This window comes from Ambystoma mexicanum, chromosome 2q (assembly GCF_040938575.1).
Source record: "Ambystoma mexicanum isolate Mex_15411 chromosome 2q, UKY_AmexF1_1, whole genome shotgun sequence".
Classification (NCBI taxonomy): Eukaryota; Metazoa; Chordata; class Amphibia; order Caudata; family Ambystomatidae; genus Ambystoma; species Ambystoma mexicanum.
In genome coordinates this window covers 1,084,656,092-1,084,673,034 of record NC_090924.1, presented here as the reverse complement: position 1 = coordinate 1,084,673,034, position 16,943 = coordinate 1,084,656,092, and the positions used below count along the sequence as shown (strand labels likewise).

The window sequence follows — 16,943 nt, the reverse complement described above, 5'->3', positions numbered from 1 at the left end:
TTTTCCTTACCTGAACTCTGTCCAAACCCATTTCTATTAAATGTTATAGAGCTGGAACTCATTGCTCGCTGCCACCTACGAACTAAGAACTTCATTCTGTAAAAAGAGAAAACATAATATATAACATTTGCACTTCTTTTGGTTGACAAACCACCTTTGAATATATTTTCTCTTTATTAATCATCTTTTCATCATTTCAGTCCTAGCATTAAAACCTGATAGTAGATGTGTGGATGTTTTTAAATCCATACAATATTTTAAAAATGGTAGGGAAATACCAAAAATGTATTATACATCCTACTCTTCCATGGAAACCTACCCCTTTTTATGTGATCCACTGCACTAGCTACTCTCAGGATTACAGACAATGTTCAGCTTTAAATGACTGATTGATTCTCTCCATAAGTAAAAGCTGAATTGCTTCTACAGCACTGCATGTATTAAATACATACAATAAATGTCTCATACTCAACTACTAAATCAAAATTGAATTGTATGAGATGTTGTACTATAACCTTTGAAGCACATATAATTGTGTCCTAAGAGAATTAGGACCAAAATACTACAGAGCAGCGGGGCGAGCAAGATTCAATAGGGTGTAGGTTTAAAAGGCTGAAATTAACTAGAAGTTACTCACCGTAGTGACTAACACACTTATAGTCCATAGTCCCCTTTCCTCCATACTTCATGGGCGTCCCTCGCTAGGGATGGGAGACAGAACCTTTTTCACCAGAAAAAACCTTCTTCCCCTTTAAATTTAGAGGCGCACAGGGGTGGGGCCCTGGCAGCATGCGCTCCCCTGACTCTGCCCACCAGCGCCACTCCTCAGTCCTCATTGACGCGTCGACAATATTACCATTGCCTAATGACACCAGTTTTATTAGGGGAGAAGATGGTGGGACGTATGGCGGAAAGGGGACTATGGACTAGGAGTACATTAGTCACTAAGGTGAGTAACTTATAATTACTCCTACGTTCCGTCCCCTTCCCTCCATACTGCATGGGCAATTACAACTGAATGTATCCCCCGGGTGGAGAGGTGACCCTCCTTAAGAAAACAAGTTCCTTAGTACTGCCTGTCCGAAATCCGCGTCTGATCTAGAGCCGGCATCTAAACAGTAGTGTTTGTAGAAGGCCGAAGGAGTGGCCCACGTGCCCGCCCTGCTGACGACCTGCCACTGGACATGTCTTTGGAATGCGACTGCAGTGGCCTTGGCACTGACGGCATGGGCATGCATGTTCGCTGGAAGTGGTTTGTGCTGCTCCTCATACGCCTCCTTGATGGCCGAAACCATCCACCTTGCTATAGAGGCCTTGGAAGCTTGATAACCCAGCCTTGACAAAGAGAGCCTCCAACTTGCGGAAGATCTTGGTCCTGTCCAGATAGAATTTCACAGCACGCCTGACATTAGGACAGTGCAAGATCCTTTGAGCATCGTCATTAGGATCTGCAAAGAAAGTATGCAACACAATCTCCTCATTTAAATGGAAAGATGAGACTACTTTTGGTAGGAGCGCGGGATGCGTTCTCAGGAACACCTTATCTCTGTGAAAAGTAGTGTACGGTTCTGAAGCCTCTAGTGCCTGAATTTCAATAACTCTACGTGCAGACTTAAGACCCACCAAGAGAGCTATTGTAATGGTGACAAGCCTGATGTCTGCGGACACCATTGGTTCAAAAGGTTTGTGCGCCAGGTCGCCCAATACTATGTTGAGGTCCCACACAGGGTGTGGTTTCTTGATAGGCGGGTAGAGTCTGGTTAGGCCCGCCAGATGTTGCTTAACCACCGGGTTGGAGGAAGAGAAAACATCCTCCTCTGAGTTCCGGTAGGCTCCTATGGCCCCAAGATCGGTACGGCATGTGTTTATTTTCACTCCTGAGTGTGCAAGGTGCTCAGAGAAGGATAGCACATCGTCCAATGTGCAAGTAAGCAGGTCAACCTCAGATTCCACCCAGTGGCAAACCCTAGTCCATTTGCTTTTGTACTAGCTCCTAGTAGCATCGCTCCTAGCGCCCTGTATGATGTCTAGGTTAGCCAGCATATGCTTTAGTGTCACCTGCTCAGGAACCACGCTGCAACGGCTAACTTCTGCGAGGCAGGGTGAATGACCCTGCCTCCCTGCTGTGATAGAAGGTGAGCTGGGCCCAATGGCAGGGGAATTGGAGGCTTTTCCGAGAGGCTGAGTAGCTCCGAGAACCATGGTCTGGCAAGCAACCAAAGAGATATCAGAATGATGCAGAGGTAACGTGATTTTCTTATCTTGCAGATCACCCTGTGAACCAGGGGAGTGGGAGGGAATGCGTATGCTGTGATGCTGTTCCACTGTAACTGCAAGGCGTCGCCCAGGAGACGGGGCCTCTGTCCCTGCCAAGACGCAAACAGAGCACTTCTTGTTGTATGAGGTGGCGAAAAGATCCACCTGAGGATGCCCCCATCTGCTGAAGATCCCCAGCAGGACCTGATCGTTCAATTGCCATTCGTAATTGTCCGCTCCCAGTCTGCTGTGCCTGTCCGCCTCCAGGTTGGACTGCCCTGGGAGGCGGATTGCACTCAAGTGAATGTTGTTCTCCAGGGCCCACTCCCAATGGTGGTCAGCCCTCGGAGAGTGCTCTCTTCACTCTTTAGTTCTCGCTCTTCTAGGGAAAGTTGGCACAGGTTTGGAGGATACCTCCCCATACGAGGGGACAGTGCCTTCAATGAAAGAAACAGCAGAAGTACCATGTCTGTCAGAGAAAAGCCCCTAGCAGATCTTTCACAATTCAGGCTTGTGAGATGGATGCGTTACGCTCACCTGGTATCCACCGGGACGCCACCCAGCCCTGGTTGGATGATTTGCACTCTCGAACCCTCTCCCGGTCCCTTGGTAAGGCCTCTGGTTAAAGATGGGTCTGCAATATAGGAGAGCTGGATTCAATACCAGATTGTCTATGTTTTCCCACCTCCCTTGGCCTCAACTCCTTCCTCCCCCTTGGGCCTTCTCCTTACCTTAATATTGTAAAAGGTGGATTCTCCGTCTTGCTCCTCGTGGCAGGGGCGCGTACATGTGGGGGGCAAGCAGCGAGCAAGTTACTTCACTGGTGCAAGCCCCCCTGTGGGAATCCAGGCCTGTTGCGACTCCGTAGGTTTGCTACAGTCTTTATATGCAGTTCTGATGTTCCTCTTAGTTCGAATAATAATGTCTTGCTTCTTCCTTTTAGGTATGGAAGGTATTTTGGTGTTGTCATGCAATTTGAAGATGAGCATGGGCCGGTAGGCGAAAGCACGGTGTGCGCGATGCTGTCTGGTGAGTAATGAGCGATGCAAGGCGATGTTTCGCCTTTTATATTGCTAACCTGTGTCTTTTCTCTCCTTGCAGGTTGCGATGTTCCTTGCCGAGCACCGTAATGTTCCAGCAATGATACTGACCAGGAGATGACTACTCAGGTAAGAATTGCGTGGCTTTCTTCATTCAGCAGGAAACGTGAGTAAACGCTTACTAATGCGGTCATTCTTTCTCCTCTTTTCAGGTTATGGTATTCCAGGATGCATGTGGTGCCGGATGATGAAGTTCGTACCTTCAGGTGAGTGGAACTGAAGTCAGCGATGGATTGAAGACAGGATACGGTTCCAGGTAAGTTTCGTAGTGTTCTTTCTCTCTCTGCCGGTCCTTGGTTTTAGGTAAGCTGGCTTCAAGGAACTGGACACGGTGAGCGTTACGCTGCCCACAGCAGAATAACGCAAAGCATGTTCTGCTGTTTGGGTTTAAATAGTCTCAGGTAAAGTAGTCCAGGTAAAATTAGTCCCAGGCCTGCCTCACCCAAAGTAGTCCAGGTAAAGTAGTCCCAGGCCTGCCACACACAAAAGACTAGATCGCATAGCTCAGTTCCTTGTAACTGAGCTATGTGTGTGCCTCCATGTTGGCTGAACCCCCACCCCCCAGTTAAATAGTCCCAAGTAAATAGTCCCATTCTAATGTTGGTCTTCATGATGGTTATGAGCTTGGCGCCAAAGGCACCAGGACTGACTCCAAGAGAGTCTTGGGTGAGGTTTAAAGGCCTTTGACCTGGCCCTAACTGGAAGGATGACTTGCCAGTGAGGGCCAGGGGCAAGGGTCATGACAGATGTAAGCAAAAAAGCACTCCTCACAAGGATATGTAGGTGCACATATTCTTATGGCGCAACCCTTGAACAGGGATTACTTGGAACTGGAGTCCGCAGCCCTACCTTTTCCCCTCATACAAGGCTGAGTTGAGAACAAATTGTTCCAGTTAGAAAGTGTTAAGAAAATATCAGGGAACTGAAATCCAAAACAGATGCAGTGGCACCTGAAAAATGACCAGTAAACCAATAGTGCACAGTTTCCCTTTGAATCACAAAGAAAATAAACAAAGGAAAGGTTATAAGTTAAATGTTTATTATTACTGCTCTGGCATTTTACAATACTATACTGAGGGGTCCTAGTCTAATAATAAGGACACATTCAAATTCTGTGAAAGCTTAGATTTATTGACAAAGAAAAGATTAAGAAGGTTGTAGCACCCGGACCTCCTAGGCATGATGCCACAGTGATGGTTGATATGATGCACACTTTAAAGGCTTATTTGCCTTTCGTATGCAGTACATTTACAGCAGGAGTTGTCCCAGTTGAAAAGCAACGGTGATAAACCTTAAAGAATTCTGGTGACAAGGCCTCTTCCAATGCTTCATAGAGCTCCCAGCCGATCGTATAAGGACTACAAACCCATTAGAAGAGAATAGAAAGAATATGGAAGCGGGGGGTGGGGGGGAGTGCTGTTGAGCAGCCGACAAGATGGCCGCCTAGCCACGGAGCTCCGAGACCCACAGTTTTGCATTGGCGGACTACGGCGGAATCCGCACATCTCCTACCCAGATAATCGCTCCAAACACTTCCCCTGGCCGCGTGGCACACAATGTAGAGAATCTGTGGCCTGGGACTCGGCCGCTTCCGAGATACGGCCGACTGCGCCGGCCTACCCTGTGCGGCTATTGGGCCCGCCCCCTGATACCTCGAAGTGCGAAGTGCTGTGGAGTTTGTGTGCGCCGCCGCCGGGCCAAGGGCTGAGATCTGCTGAGGGCCTACTGACGTGCCGCCGCCGCGGGCGGAGACCGCCCTGCCACCCTGGGACGGCGTGGGGTGCCTCTATTGGTCTGCCGCTGCGAGGACCGCCGACCACGGGCAGAGGAGGTGAGTGCCTTGGGGGCGGACTAACGTGCCGCTAGCCATCCGCTGCCTCGCTGGAGCTCCTGCGGGCCCGGCTTCATCGCTGAGGCAGCTGCGGCTCGCTCCCGTCTCCTCCCTCCGCCTCGACATCACCTGTTGTTCTCCCTCTGGGCGTGGCAGCGGTCGGAGGTGCCCCGCACCTGCACCCGGATCCTCCACGGTGCTGGCCGTGGCCCACCAGTGCCTTGGCGGCGATTGCCGTTCACTGAGCCTGCTAGCCACGGCGTTGGTTACTCCTGAGCCCTAACGACGTTGGGACGGTGAGGACCGCCACTACAGGAAGTCTCCCCCAGCCCTTCCTCACTCGCGAGCTGGAAGCTCTACTTCACAATCCAGGAGAGACGAAGCCGACACTTGCGGGCTTCTCCGTGCGGCTCCTCCTCAAGCCGTGAGACCCCTCAATCCACCTGTGGGTCATATGCAGCCAGGGGGCTGAAATAACACTGTAAATCAAGGGGGGAGAGGGCACCCTTCACTATTAGTGGACACTACGCCCAGGAGGGCCCCACACTCACCTCATTCACTGCTCTTACCCAAGTGTGCCTCAACACCACCGAACGCAGTCCTGGCTGCTGTTGAGCCCGTCAAACCTCTCTACAGCTATCTCCGCCGACTATACCTGCGGCGATCACGGTGTTCCTGCTAACCCCACTGTCATACTGCCATCCTCTGGTCTACCCCGCTCCACTGCACACACGCCACTACTGGCCACCCCTGCGCTGGTCTTTGTCTGCGGGTTGGGGCAATACCCACATTACTAGGTGCTCAATCTACACGCCAAAACTACTGGTCAGCTGCCGCCCCCATTACTGCACTTCTGCACTGAGTTTACTACCATTCTGCCCATCTGAGACAGCAATGTCGAACAGAGCACGTGGAGCGAACAAGGTAGGCACCATGGACAAATTCACCAAGGCAGCGCCCAGGTCAGACCAGGCGTCCTCCTCCATGGGGCATGAAGACGGCGATGCCCTGCCGGATCCACCTCAGCCTGACTTAACTGTAATGATGGAGTCAATGGCCAAACACTTTGCATCCTTCCATGAAAAACTAGACATCAACGCTAACGTAGCCTCCCTAAGAGCCAAACTGGACCAACATGATGCAAAAATCACAGAGGCAGAGCAAAGAATAGGAACCAATGAGGATAATGTTCACACCTTACAAGGCACCGTCGCAGAGCTCGTCCGAGATATAAAACAGGTCAAAGCCAAGTGTGATGACCTCGAGTCGAGGTCGCGAAGAAACAATATACGCATAGTGGGGGTTCCCGAAACCGCTCTAAAAGGTCGCATGGAACTAGCGGTCGAACAACTCCTTAAAAACCTACTTGGCAACCCAGAGCCATCGCCTTTCTTCACCGTGGAAAGAGCACATTGCTCCCTGGCACCCCGACCCAAACCTGGCGACTTTCCCAGACCTATAATTGCAAAACTGCTAAGCTACAAAGACAGAGACCATATATTCCGCCTGGCCAGAGAGAAAGGGGAACTTAGGCTAGACTCACAAACAATTAGAATTTTCCCTGACTTTTCTGTGGGAGTGCAGATGGAGCGTCGTCAATTTGGAGGAGTCAAAAAGATGCTGACAGAGAGGAAAATAGAGTTTGCGATGCTCTTCCCGGCTCGCCTAAAATTTATCCATCGTAACAAGATATACTTTTTTACTGTCCCAGACGAAGCAGTTAAATTTATTGAGGCGCAAATCCCGTTAGCTGACCAAATAGAGGAACCTATGAATGATGATTCAAACCCAGGTCTTCATGACCTTGCTATGCACTTTGTTAGTTATGCCTCTTCCAACTGGTCTTGAACCTCGTCACCTCGACCTACCACTGTCCTGGGGCCCCAATAGATTTTATACCCAATTCTCCACTCAATCGAGAGGAGTCCTAATACTCATTCACAAATCGGTGAAAATTAAACTCCATGCATCCCACATTGACACAGAGGGCAGGTATGTGATCCTTCATTGCACCCTAGCTAATGGCGAATGCCTACTCGTGAACTCTTATTGCCTTAACACCGATTCCCCCGAATTTATAGATGCTGTGGCTGCCATCATCATGAAATATGTGGAAGTTCCCATTATATGGGGTGGTGATATGAATCTTATCCTTGATAACGACATGGACAGGACAACCTCGACCCGTAGGGGCATGTCCCGAGCTGCCAAACGGCTCCTTACATATATGAATTCCTTGAACTTAAATGATGTGTGGAGAACGCTTCATCCCCAGGACAGAGATTACACCTTCTATTCCACAGTGCACGATGGCTCTTCGCGAATAGACATATTCTTGTTGTCAGGGTGCCAAGTGGGCAGGGTGTCAGATGTTAAGATACTACCCCGCACGATCTCAGATCACTCCCCCGTGCTGCTGCAGATCCAACTGGGTGACACTCTGCCCGCCCGATCAGCCTGGCGCTTTAAGCCTTAGGCCTTGTCTGACATCGTCTTCAAAGCTGAGATATTATCGGACATAAACACCTTTTTCGAAAATAATAATACGCAAGGCACACCTGAGGGGACCAGCTGGGAAGCATTTAACGTTTACATCAGAGGGATATGTATCTCGAGGGAGGCCGGGGTTCTTAAAGCCATAAGGCAAGCCCTACACTGCTCCGAAACGAAACTCAAAATTCTTGAACAACAACATGCCTCTGCCCCATCCCCGGCTACCCTTGCTAAAATCAGAACAGAACTAGAAATGTTTGAATCCCACGCCCTGAGCAAGGTGCGCTATTTTGCTCGCCCAGTGACCGCCCGACGGTACTGCGAGGGTGACAGACCGGGCAGAACCCTGGCTAAACTGGTACGTGTGGAGGGTGGCAGATCCCGAATAGATAGTATTCTAGATGAACGGGGAAACAACATTGGTCCGACCAGGCCATAATGGACATCTTCGCTGGCTTCTACGCCAGGCTCTATGGCCCCCAACCAGAACATAACGCTCAAGATCTAGACGACATGCTGGAACACATCCCCATGACCCTTATCTCCCAGAGTACCAGGGAACAACTCGATATCCTGTTCACCCTGGAGGAGATAGTCCATGTGATCTCTGTCCCTCCAAGGAATAAGGCTCCTGGTCCCGATGGGCTCACATCTGAGTTCTACCGTGAACACGTCGCCATCCTAGCTCCCATATTGCACGGGGTCTGGACCGAATCCCTTCGATTGGCCTTTCCCCCCCCTCCTTAAGGGAAGCCCTAATCACCGTTCTCCCCAAACCAGGGAAACCCCCAGACGAATGTGGATCCTACAGGCCCCTATCACTTATCAACACGGACATGAACATTTTTGCCAAAATAATTGCGAATAGGTTTCTCCCATTTATGCCCCATCTGGTCCATGCAGACCAAAGCGGATTTGTTCCTGGCCGCTCCACTGCTCTTAACATCTGCCGATTATTCAATATAATGTCCAGGATTGACCCAAAGGAGGACGCAGTGGCGGTCAGACTAGACGCCCAGAAGGCATTTGACATGGTTTCCTGGAAATACCTATGGGCTGTATTGGGAAAAATGGGAATAGGTCCAACATGCTTTCCTATATATAATTGTTATACACTAACCCAAGGACCAAGGTGCTTGTGAACTCCATCGTCTCCTCCCCCTTTGTGTTACACAGAGGCACCCGTCAGGGATGTCCGTTCTCCCCCATCCTCTTTGCGCTTGCCATCGAACCCATGGCAGATCACGTTAGGGACAGACATACTTGCAAGGGTATTCGCCTTCAGGGCACGCCAGAAATTATCTCATTATATACCGATGACATGCTCCTATATATCAGGGATCCCTCCACACATCTCGACCCGATTATCTGTGACATAACTAAAATAGGAACGCACTCTGGCTTTACCATCAATTATTCTAAGTCTGAGATATTCCCCCTCACTGCGGCAACCCAGCAGCCAACATGTGAATTTCCCCTGCGATGGTCCCCCGAAGGCACCAGGTACTTAGGGGTACAAGTCTCACTTACCAAAGTCTCCTTACTGGCTGATAACTACGAGACAACGGCACAGCTCATTGAATCTAAGCTGCTCAAATGGCGCAACCTCCCTCTGTCTCTGGTGGGCATATTGTCACTAGTTAAAATGATTGCGGTCCCTAAGCTCCTTTACATCTTTGCTAATGTTCCAATCTGGCCCGGGAAACAATATTTCAAGAGACTCCATGCTATATGTGCCCAGTTACTCTGGCACTCCGGGGCAATCTGCAAAAAGTGGCTACACATGACCCCTCCCTATGAAAAAGGGGGTTTCTCAGCCCCAGGTCTAACTCTGTACTGGGTTGCAGCACAGGCCCATCACGCCACACATCGGTATGCACACCTGAACCCACCTCCACACGTCAAATTGGAGGAACTGGTGGGGGACAGGACTAACATTATGACCCTGTTGCTACACTGTACGGTCCAGACCGAAGCACCTGCAGACCCCGTTGCCACTACGATTAGAGCATGAAATATGATTTTTAACCCAGCACAAGGACATTGCCCATATTATAAATGGCTACCCTTACGCCAATTCCCAGGTCTCTCCCCCACGCACGATCATCATTTCATCCAACATTGGGAAGCCTTGGGATACCGAGCACTTGCAGACCTTTACCCAGATGGTAAATTCATCACCCCCCAAACATGGAGACGCGGGCACTCTAACTCAGCGCTTGAGCTACTACAATACTTTAGGCTAAGAGCGGCGGTCCGGGCAATATGGCTGTCATACCCGAACGAACCCCCAGACTCACCCGAACTCCAATACATAGCAAACTCCACGGGCTGTAGGGGTATAGTGTCCTCCCTGTATACAATACAGCTAACGAAGCGAGAGAACACGTCCCTCAAACCACGGGAAGCCTGGGCCAGAGAGATGGAAATAGAAATCACTGATGACATGTGGTTCAACATGTGTGCGCACACACGCAGAGTCTCCCTAAGTGCTAGATTCCGCTGCATACAATATAAACTACTCAATAGACTTTATTACACACCGCTCAGAGTGGCGAACTTCACACGCTCCCCTACCCACAGGTGCCCGAAATGCAACTATGAAGAGGCAGATCATATGCACATGTTTTGGTTCTGTGCTGCGCTGAGGGCGTTCTGGCTGGAAGTAACGAGTGCGCTCACAGAGATAATTGGGTCCCCAGTAGACTCCGACCCGCTGGCCCTTCTGTTTGGGATATGGTCTGGTGAAAATGCTAAAAAAATGTCTAAATTCTTAAATGTATGTGCTATTGTTGCTAAAAGATGCATTTTGCAAGGTTGGAAACGCTGCTCTCCCCCCACCTTTGAAATGTGGTTGAAGGCCCTCACCTGGGTGCAGACATGTGAGGAGGAGTATATCGGATCCTTGCCCACGCCATCTCGTCCAAAAAATGTGTGGACGGAATTCTGCACTTACCTGAACATTAGAGATGAGGTTGAATGAGGCCCCGCTCCCCCGCCGGATCAGCTGAGCACATTGCCATAAACACTAGACACCTTGCCTCCTTTTGAGTTGTCGATACCCCTCCCCCCCCATTCTGGAACCATCTCAAAATGCATGATGTAATTCCCAACTGTGCTATTGTGATGTCTATGTATCTCTGTGCAAAATGTACTACACCTATCTTAACTTTCTGTCAATAAACAAAAGGTTAAAAAAAAAAAAAGAATATGGAAGCAGGGATAGCCCGCTCTATACCTACAGATGAAAAGAGTCGATTCACGATGACATGTGTACATTACCATAGAATGAGTATTCCCTAGCCTCAGGGTTCCTGACAAAATACTATGTGCCACCTGTAATATTCCAAGTACTGTCCACGCTGCCTGTGACAACCTTGGAAACCACCCATAGGATCTGCCTAGAGGAAGATCGAACTCAGTGTTGTATTTAGATCACCACCCAAGATTATGGTTGCAACTAGTAAGTTGCAATATTTTGCCATTTATTTTATTTGAATTTCTGTCCAGCACTCCAGAAGGTCTCAGAGCGCCTCACAAAGTTTAAAATAGAGAAGGTGAAAAAAAGAAATATTTCCAGGACAGGCTAGGAAGATCCAGATAGACAAAGGATAGCAGAGGAAGTGGTCTGGCCGTATTAGAAAGAACCGAGCCCAAACCAAAAAAAAGTGCTTAGGGGTGCTATTAAATCTTAGCAACTGTGAGTGGCTGCTTGATCCATATCCATGCATGGCAAATATTGGTATCTGGTCATTGCATCTAATGCCATTCCATCGAATGCCATTCAATCTAATTTTTTCCATCTAAAAAATTTGCATCGAATGCATGTTTTTGGGACTTAAAGGTGAATCTTAAAGGGTAAAAAACAGGGGATTGGGGGGTGGGAGAGTGCACCACCTCCCCAAAAATAGAAAAAATTTGATTGCAAATGCATTTAGATGCAAGGAATTCGATGCAATGACCATATACCCAAATATTCCCTACATAGAGGGACGGGTACAGGATTCGCTACGCATTAGTCATTCTGGACTCTGCTAAAGGGCGTTACCATCCCAGAACTCTCAGATTGTCAGACATCGGACAGTTGCTTCAGGAACAGGTGGACCCTAGGATCCTTTCCCATTTCCTTCCTGTGAAGCTTTTGGTGCCCCCTCTAATTTCAGGGATCTACTAGACTTTGCGTTCACTAGACTCTTTGTGCAAATGATATCTGACCGTTCGAAAGGCAACTGAACCACCAATTCTGCAGCACTCTTCTGGCCCAGTTCTACTACTTCACTCCACTCGCCTCTGGTGCGCATGTCAGTCCTCTCCTACCTCGTGCACTCTACATCCACAGTGTTCCCTCTGTCTTTCCCTCTCCCAGATCTGTCCATCCCGTCTGCCCCTCCGAATGCACCTGCTGTTCCTCTCTGCTGTCTTTCCCTCACAACACACTGTCCTCCCCTTCCTCAATCTTCCATCTTGCTCTCCTTTTGCCTCCCTCTTTGTCATCCAACTTCTAACTCCATCACTACCCCTCAGATTAGACTCCTTTTTATATCCCTTCGGCGACTGCAATTGGCCTCTGAGCAGGAAATCTGTGGCAATTGAGAGAGAGGCTTTTAAATGACAGTGCTGTGATTAAACTAATTTCTCATGCGCGCTTACTTGGGTGTGCGGATTGATCTGCGGCTCTGCATAACAGAGGTCTAAAAGGGTAGTTGCCAGCGTGTAGCCCGCCAGTCTCTCCTCCATGGACATCTGAGCCCAGGATTTAAGCACCAGGGTCTACCACTGTTGGCCTTTGTCAAATGTGGCTTTCCCTGTTCTCATTTTTTGGACCGGAACTTCCCCCTGACTGCATGGGTTTGCAGAGTGCACCATGAGTGTGTTTGAACACCACTTACTATAGTGTATTTGTTCTCTATTTTTTTCAGAATTAAACTTGCATAGTATGACTCGCTGAAACTCATGTCTAGGACTGCTCGAGACCGATATTTGAGTACTTTTGGAAGGCATAGCATAGGTTATGTTTGGGGACTACAGGAAAGGCACTTGGTAGCCATGTTGCTTTCAGATTACGAGGCTTGGGAAGTGGTGGAGGCCCTGGGAATCTACTGTAAACTGCCTGCAGGGCCAGCATCGCTCTGCCTTGATCCAAAGGTTAAATTAGTTACTGTAAAGTTCTTTCTATGGATTCTTCTCCAGGAGATTCCTCATCAGATAGATATCCATTCCAGCGCCAGCTGCTCAGAAAACATTTTGACAGGGAGCGTAGTGTACCTCGACTTGGCCACGAACCTCCTTGACTCAATGCTCGGTCGTCGGCTCCGGACGTGACGTCGGTCGTCGTAGATATACTGCGTCATTACGCCCCTGTAGCTCAATTCCCACCTTTTTCCCCGAACTCAGCCACTGCAGAGATAAGAAAAAGGGGGCCAAACAGCCGAAGAGGATAGCAAATCAAATCCCAACTAGGATTGCCCTTTTTTAGAGAAGAAACCAAGAAAGCAACAGAAGACCCTAGAACTATCATTAAGGCTTTCCTCTCAGTAGAAGGAGGTCCACTGACTGCTGATGCTTTCAAAGCAGGGATGGATTGGAGGGATGGATGGGAGGGGTGATTAGGAATCTGTTGGAGGAGAATCCATAGAAAGAACATTACGGTAAGTAATTTCTCCTTCAATGGATTGCCTTTCTCCCGCAGATTCCTCATCAGATAGATTCCCAAAGCAGTGGTAGTGCTGGTGGTGGGATGAAAGCTTTCACAGCAGTGGATTCTGCAACACCGCCCTTCCAAAGCGAGCCCCAGCCCCACAGGAGATGTTCAGGCTGTAGTATTTTGTGAATGTACGAAGAGAAGACCAGGTTGCAGCCCGGCAAATGTCTTTAACCAGTACTTCCCTCTGCACCGCCGAAGAGGTACAAACTTCTCTGGTGTAATGTGCCATGATGCCGGGGGGAAACTCCTGCCCTGCACTGTGATAGCACTTCAAGATGCACAGCGTTATCCATCGTGAAGTTGTTTGCTTAGAGACCTCTAAACCTTTTCTGGCTACGGAGAAGGCCACAAATAATTGGTCAACTTTCCTGTACTCCGCCATTCTGGCTACATAAAAACTCAATGCCCTCTTAGGGTCCAGTCTGTAAAAGCGCTCCTCTTCCTTAGCGAGTTGCAGTGGTGGATAGAACACCGGAACATCAATTGCCTGGGATAAATGGAATTCAGACACCACCTTAGTCAGGAATCCGGGCCTCACTTTCAGAGAAACCTTCCACGAAAGAAGTGAAGGAAAGGTGGTTTACAAGATAGGGCCTGCAGCTCGACGACTCTGCCTGGCTGAAGTAATGGCCACCAAGAAAGCGGTCTTCAGAGTTAACAACCGCAGCGAACAAGAATGTAATAGCTCAAACGGAACCGCCATTAGAAATGTGAGGACCAAATTCAGGTCCCAATTGAGAACAACAAAGGGAGAAGGCGGAAACATATTCCCAAGGCCCTTCAGGAATTGGGCCATAATGATCAGGAAGAAGGACCCTTGATCCGGAGACCTTTTGAACACAGACAAAACCACCCAATGCCCTTTGACTGTTGTCACCTGAAGGCCTGGAGAGGCCAGTGACAGAAGGAACTCCATCACTGTAGTGGTGGAGCAAGAGATAGGGTCAATCCACGCCTCAAATGTTCTCCACCTGTCGGCGTTCTTGTTGACTGTCTGCATGCAGCCAGCAGCACCAGAAAAAGTACTTCCTCAGAGAGGTCCCAGTCATCATATCTCATCTTCCCAAGAGCCACGCATGTGGGTCGAGGGATTTCTGGGTTCAGGTGGAGCACCTGTTCTTCTGACTGGGAAAGGAGATCCAGCTGACAAGGCAACCAGAGAGGTGGGCAGATAGTCAAGGCCAGAAGGTCTGAGTACCATGTCCCCCTTGCCCAATCTGGGGCAATCAAGATCAGGGTTGTTCGAAGCCTCCTCAACCTCCTGAGAACCCACGCAATGACAAGAATCGGAGGGAAGGCATAGTGGAAGGGCACGGTCCAGTCCACTAGAAACGCATCCCCTAGCGCGCTGTTTGCTTGGAATTCCCTCGAGCAAACTGTGTGCACTTTCTGTTGGACTCCGTGGCAAACAGATCCACTGCTGGGGTACCCCAGAGAGAGAAGACCTCCTCTAGGACTTCCTGGCAAACTTACCACTTGTGTGAGACCATGCTCTACCTGATCAGAGCGTCCGCCAACCGTTCTCTGTCCCCGCCAGATGAACTGTACAGACCGAGATTTGGTTCTCCAATAGCCAGAACCATAGCTGCATCACTTCTCTGCAAAGGGGGAAGGAGCGGGTGCCACCCTGCTTGTTCAGGCAGTGCATGGTCATTGTATTGTCTGTCAAGATCAGGATATGCTTCCCTTTCACAGAAGGTAAAAATGCCTTCAGGGCTAGCCTGATGGCTTGCAACTCCAGCCTGTTGATGTGCCACCTGGCCTCCATTGCTGTCTAAAGGCCGCTCAGCTAGAAGTCCTCAAAGGGAGCGCCCCAACCTTTCAAGGACGCACCCGTGACCACCCTCACCTGGACCACGAAGGCCAGAAGGGGTCTCCCGCCAACTTGTTGCCGCTGTTGGCCAACAAAGAGAGGTCGACCACAGACCTGGCCACTCTGAGAACATCCCTCAAAGTGCCAAAGCACTGGGACCACTGTCGCCGCAAGAGCCATTGCAAAGATCACATCCACAGCTTGGCCTCTGGCACTAAAAAAATGCAGGCGCCATAAGACCTAAGAGGAGGAGGAAGGACGCCACTGGTAAGGTGGCGTTGTTCTGGAAGAGTTAGACCAGTTAGACCATCTGGGAGACGCTGGCGACTCTCTCATCGGGAGGAAAGGCCTTTCCCACCTGAGTGTCTAGGACTGCCCAATGTACTGGAGCCTCTGTGTTGGTGTTGTGTGGGACTTCTGCAAGTTCAGGAAGAAGCACAGCCTCTGGAGTACTGAGCAGGTGTCTCCGAGATGGGACAAAACCTGCTCCGCCGACTTCCCTCCAATCAGCCAGTTGTCCAGGTATGGAAACACATGGATGCCGGATCTCCTGAGGTGAGCCACGACTACTGCCATGAGCTTGGGGAAGACCTTCAGAGCGGAGGTCAACCCAAAGGGGAGCACTTTGAATTAGTAGTGTCTGTCCCCTATGAGGAAGATCAGCAACTTTGAGTGTTTTGGCTGGATCGGCACATGAAAGTATGCGTCCTGACAATCTATGGACACCAGCCAGTCTTCTAGCTCGAGAGTATGGAGGATCGTTCTCAACGTTGTTGGGATGCATATCCAAGTCCCCGGCCCCCCAAGATGCTTCAGCATGAGGAAAATATATCAGCGATATAGTGTAACATTGAAGGGTGTCGGTAGTGGGACGGGGGGGGCACTATAGGGGTGAAGGAACAGTACACCTTATAGTAATGAAGGGAAGGGGAGTCATCTTTAGCTCTGCGACCATAAGCAATGAACCATCGCCATTTCTAAGACTGTGGCAGAGAAAGGCCAGGCCCCAGCATTCACAATAGCTCACCCTTGTATTTTAGTGCCAACACACCTCTCCCATCCCCTGTACCCAGCTCAAGCGTTCAAAATAGAGGCCTACACACCAAGTAAATACAACCATCCTATTGTCCAATGCTGGTCTATGCAATAGAAAGGAATGTGAATAGCCGAGCGTGAGCAGGGCTGTGCCCGCCTCTGAAGAACGATCTCCTGAGAGCCAGGGCAGTGGTCCAGGATACTGGTTGCTCCATTGAACTACCAGATGCCCACCATTAGAACTCTTCAATCCCTCACAAGGTAACTGATTAGTGTAGCCCCAGCCAAACCTAGGTGAAGGCTCAGGGAGGGGGCGGCTGCCAAGGAGGGGAGCTTGGGCAGGGTGTCTTTTGATTTGTACCGCGAAGTGCACAGGGTGAGGATAACAAATACCACCCACTGAACTCACAGGAATAGGCTCCTGCACGACTGGTTCCCCTTGCACTCCGGGCCGCCCAACCACTTGAGAGACTGTATCTGCAACCCTACAGTCACCTGACTCTCTGCATTTAAGAGTCACCACCCGGCTGCACTTACTAGTTACCTGTATTTACCAGTTACCTTGCACTCCCGCCCCCCGCTCTCCGGCACTTCTCCCCCTCCGTCCCCCCCGTTCTTGTGCGATTTGAATGTCACATGGCCTAGTAAGGTTATTGTTTTGTCCTCCTTCTGTCCTCCCTTCCTGGTCTTGTCGTGCCTAGAAACACCTGT

At 49.7% G+C, this 16,943-nt stretch overlaps 1 protein-coding gene across 4 annotated transcripts in view; it reads right to left on the bottom strand.

Moving 5' to 3' along the window:
- AKAP9 (A-kinase anchoring protein 9) overlaps nucleotides 1-16,943 on the bottom strand; it is a 2,953,299-nt gene that overhangs the window by 149,853 nt on the left and 2,786,503 nt on the right. For all 4 annotated transcript variants that reach the window (XM_069648423.1, XM_069648424.1, XM_069648425.1 and 1 more), the window contains one exon: nucleotides 11-96. In XM_069648423.1, coding sequence (XP_069504524.1) covers nucleotides 11-96 — 86 coding nt within the window. The remainder of the gene's footprint in view (nucleotides 1-10; nucleotides 97-16,943) is intronic.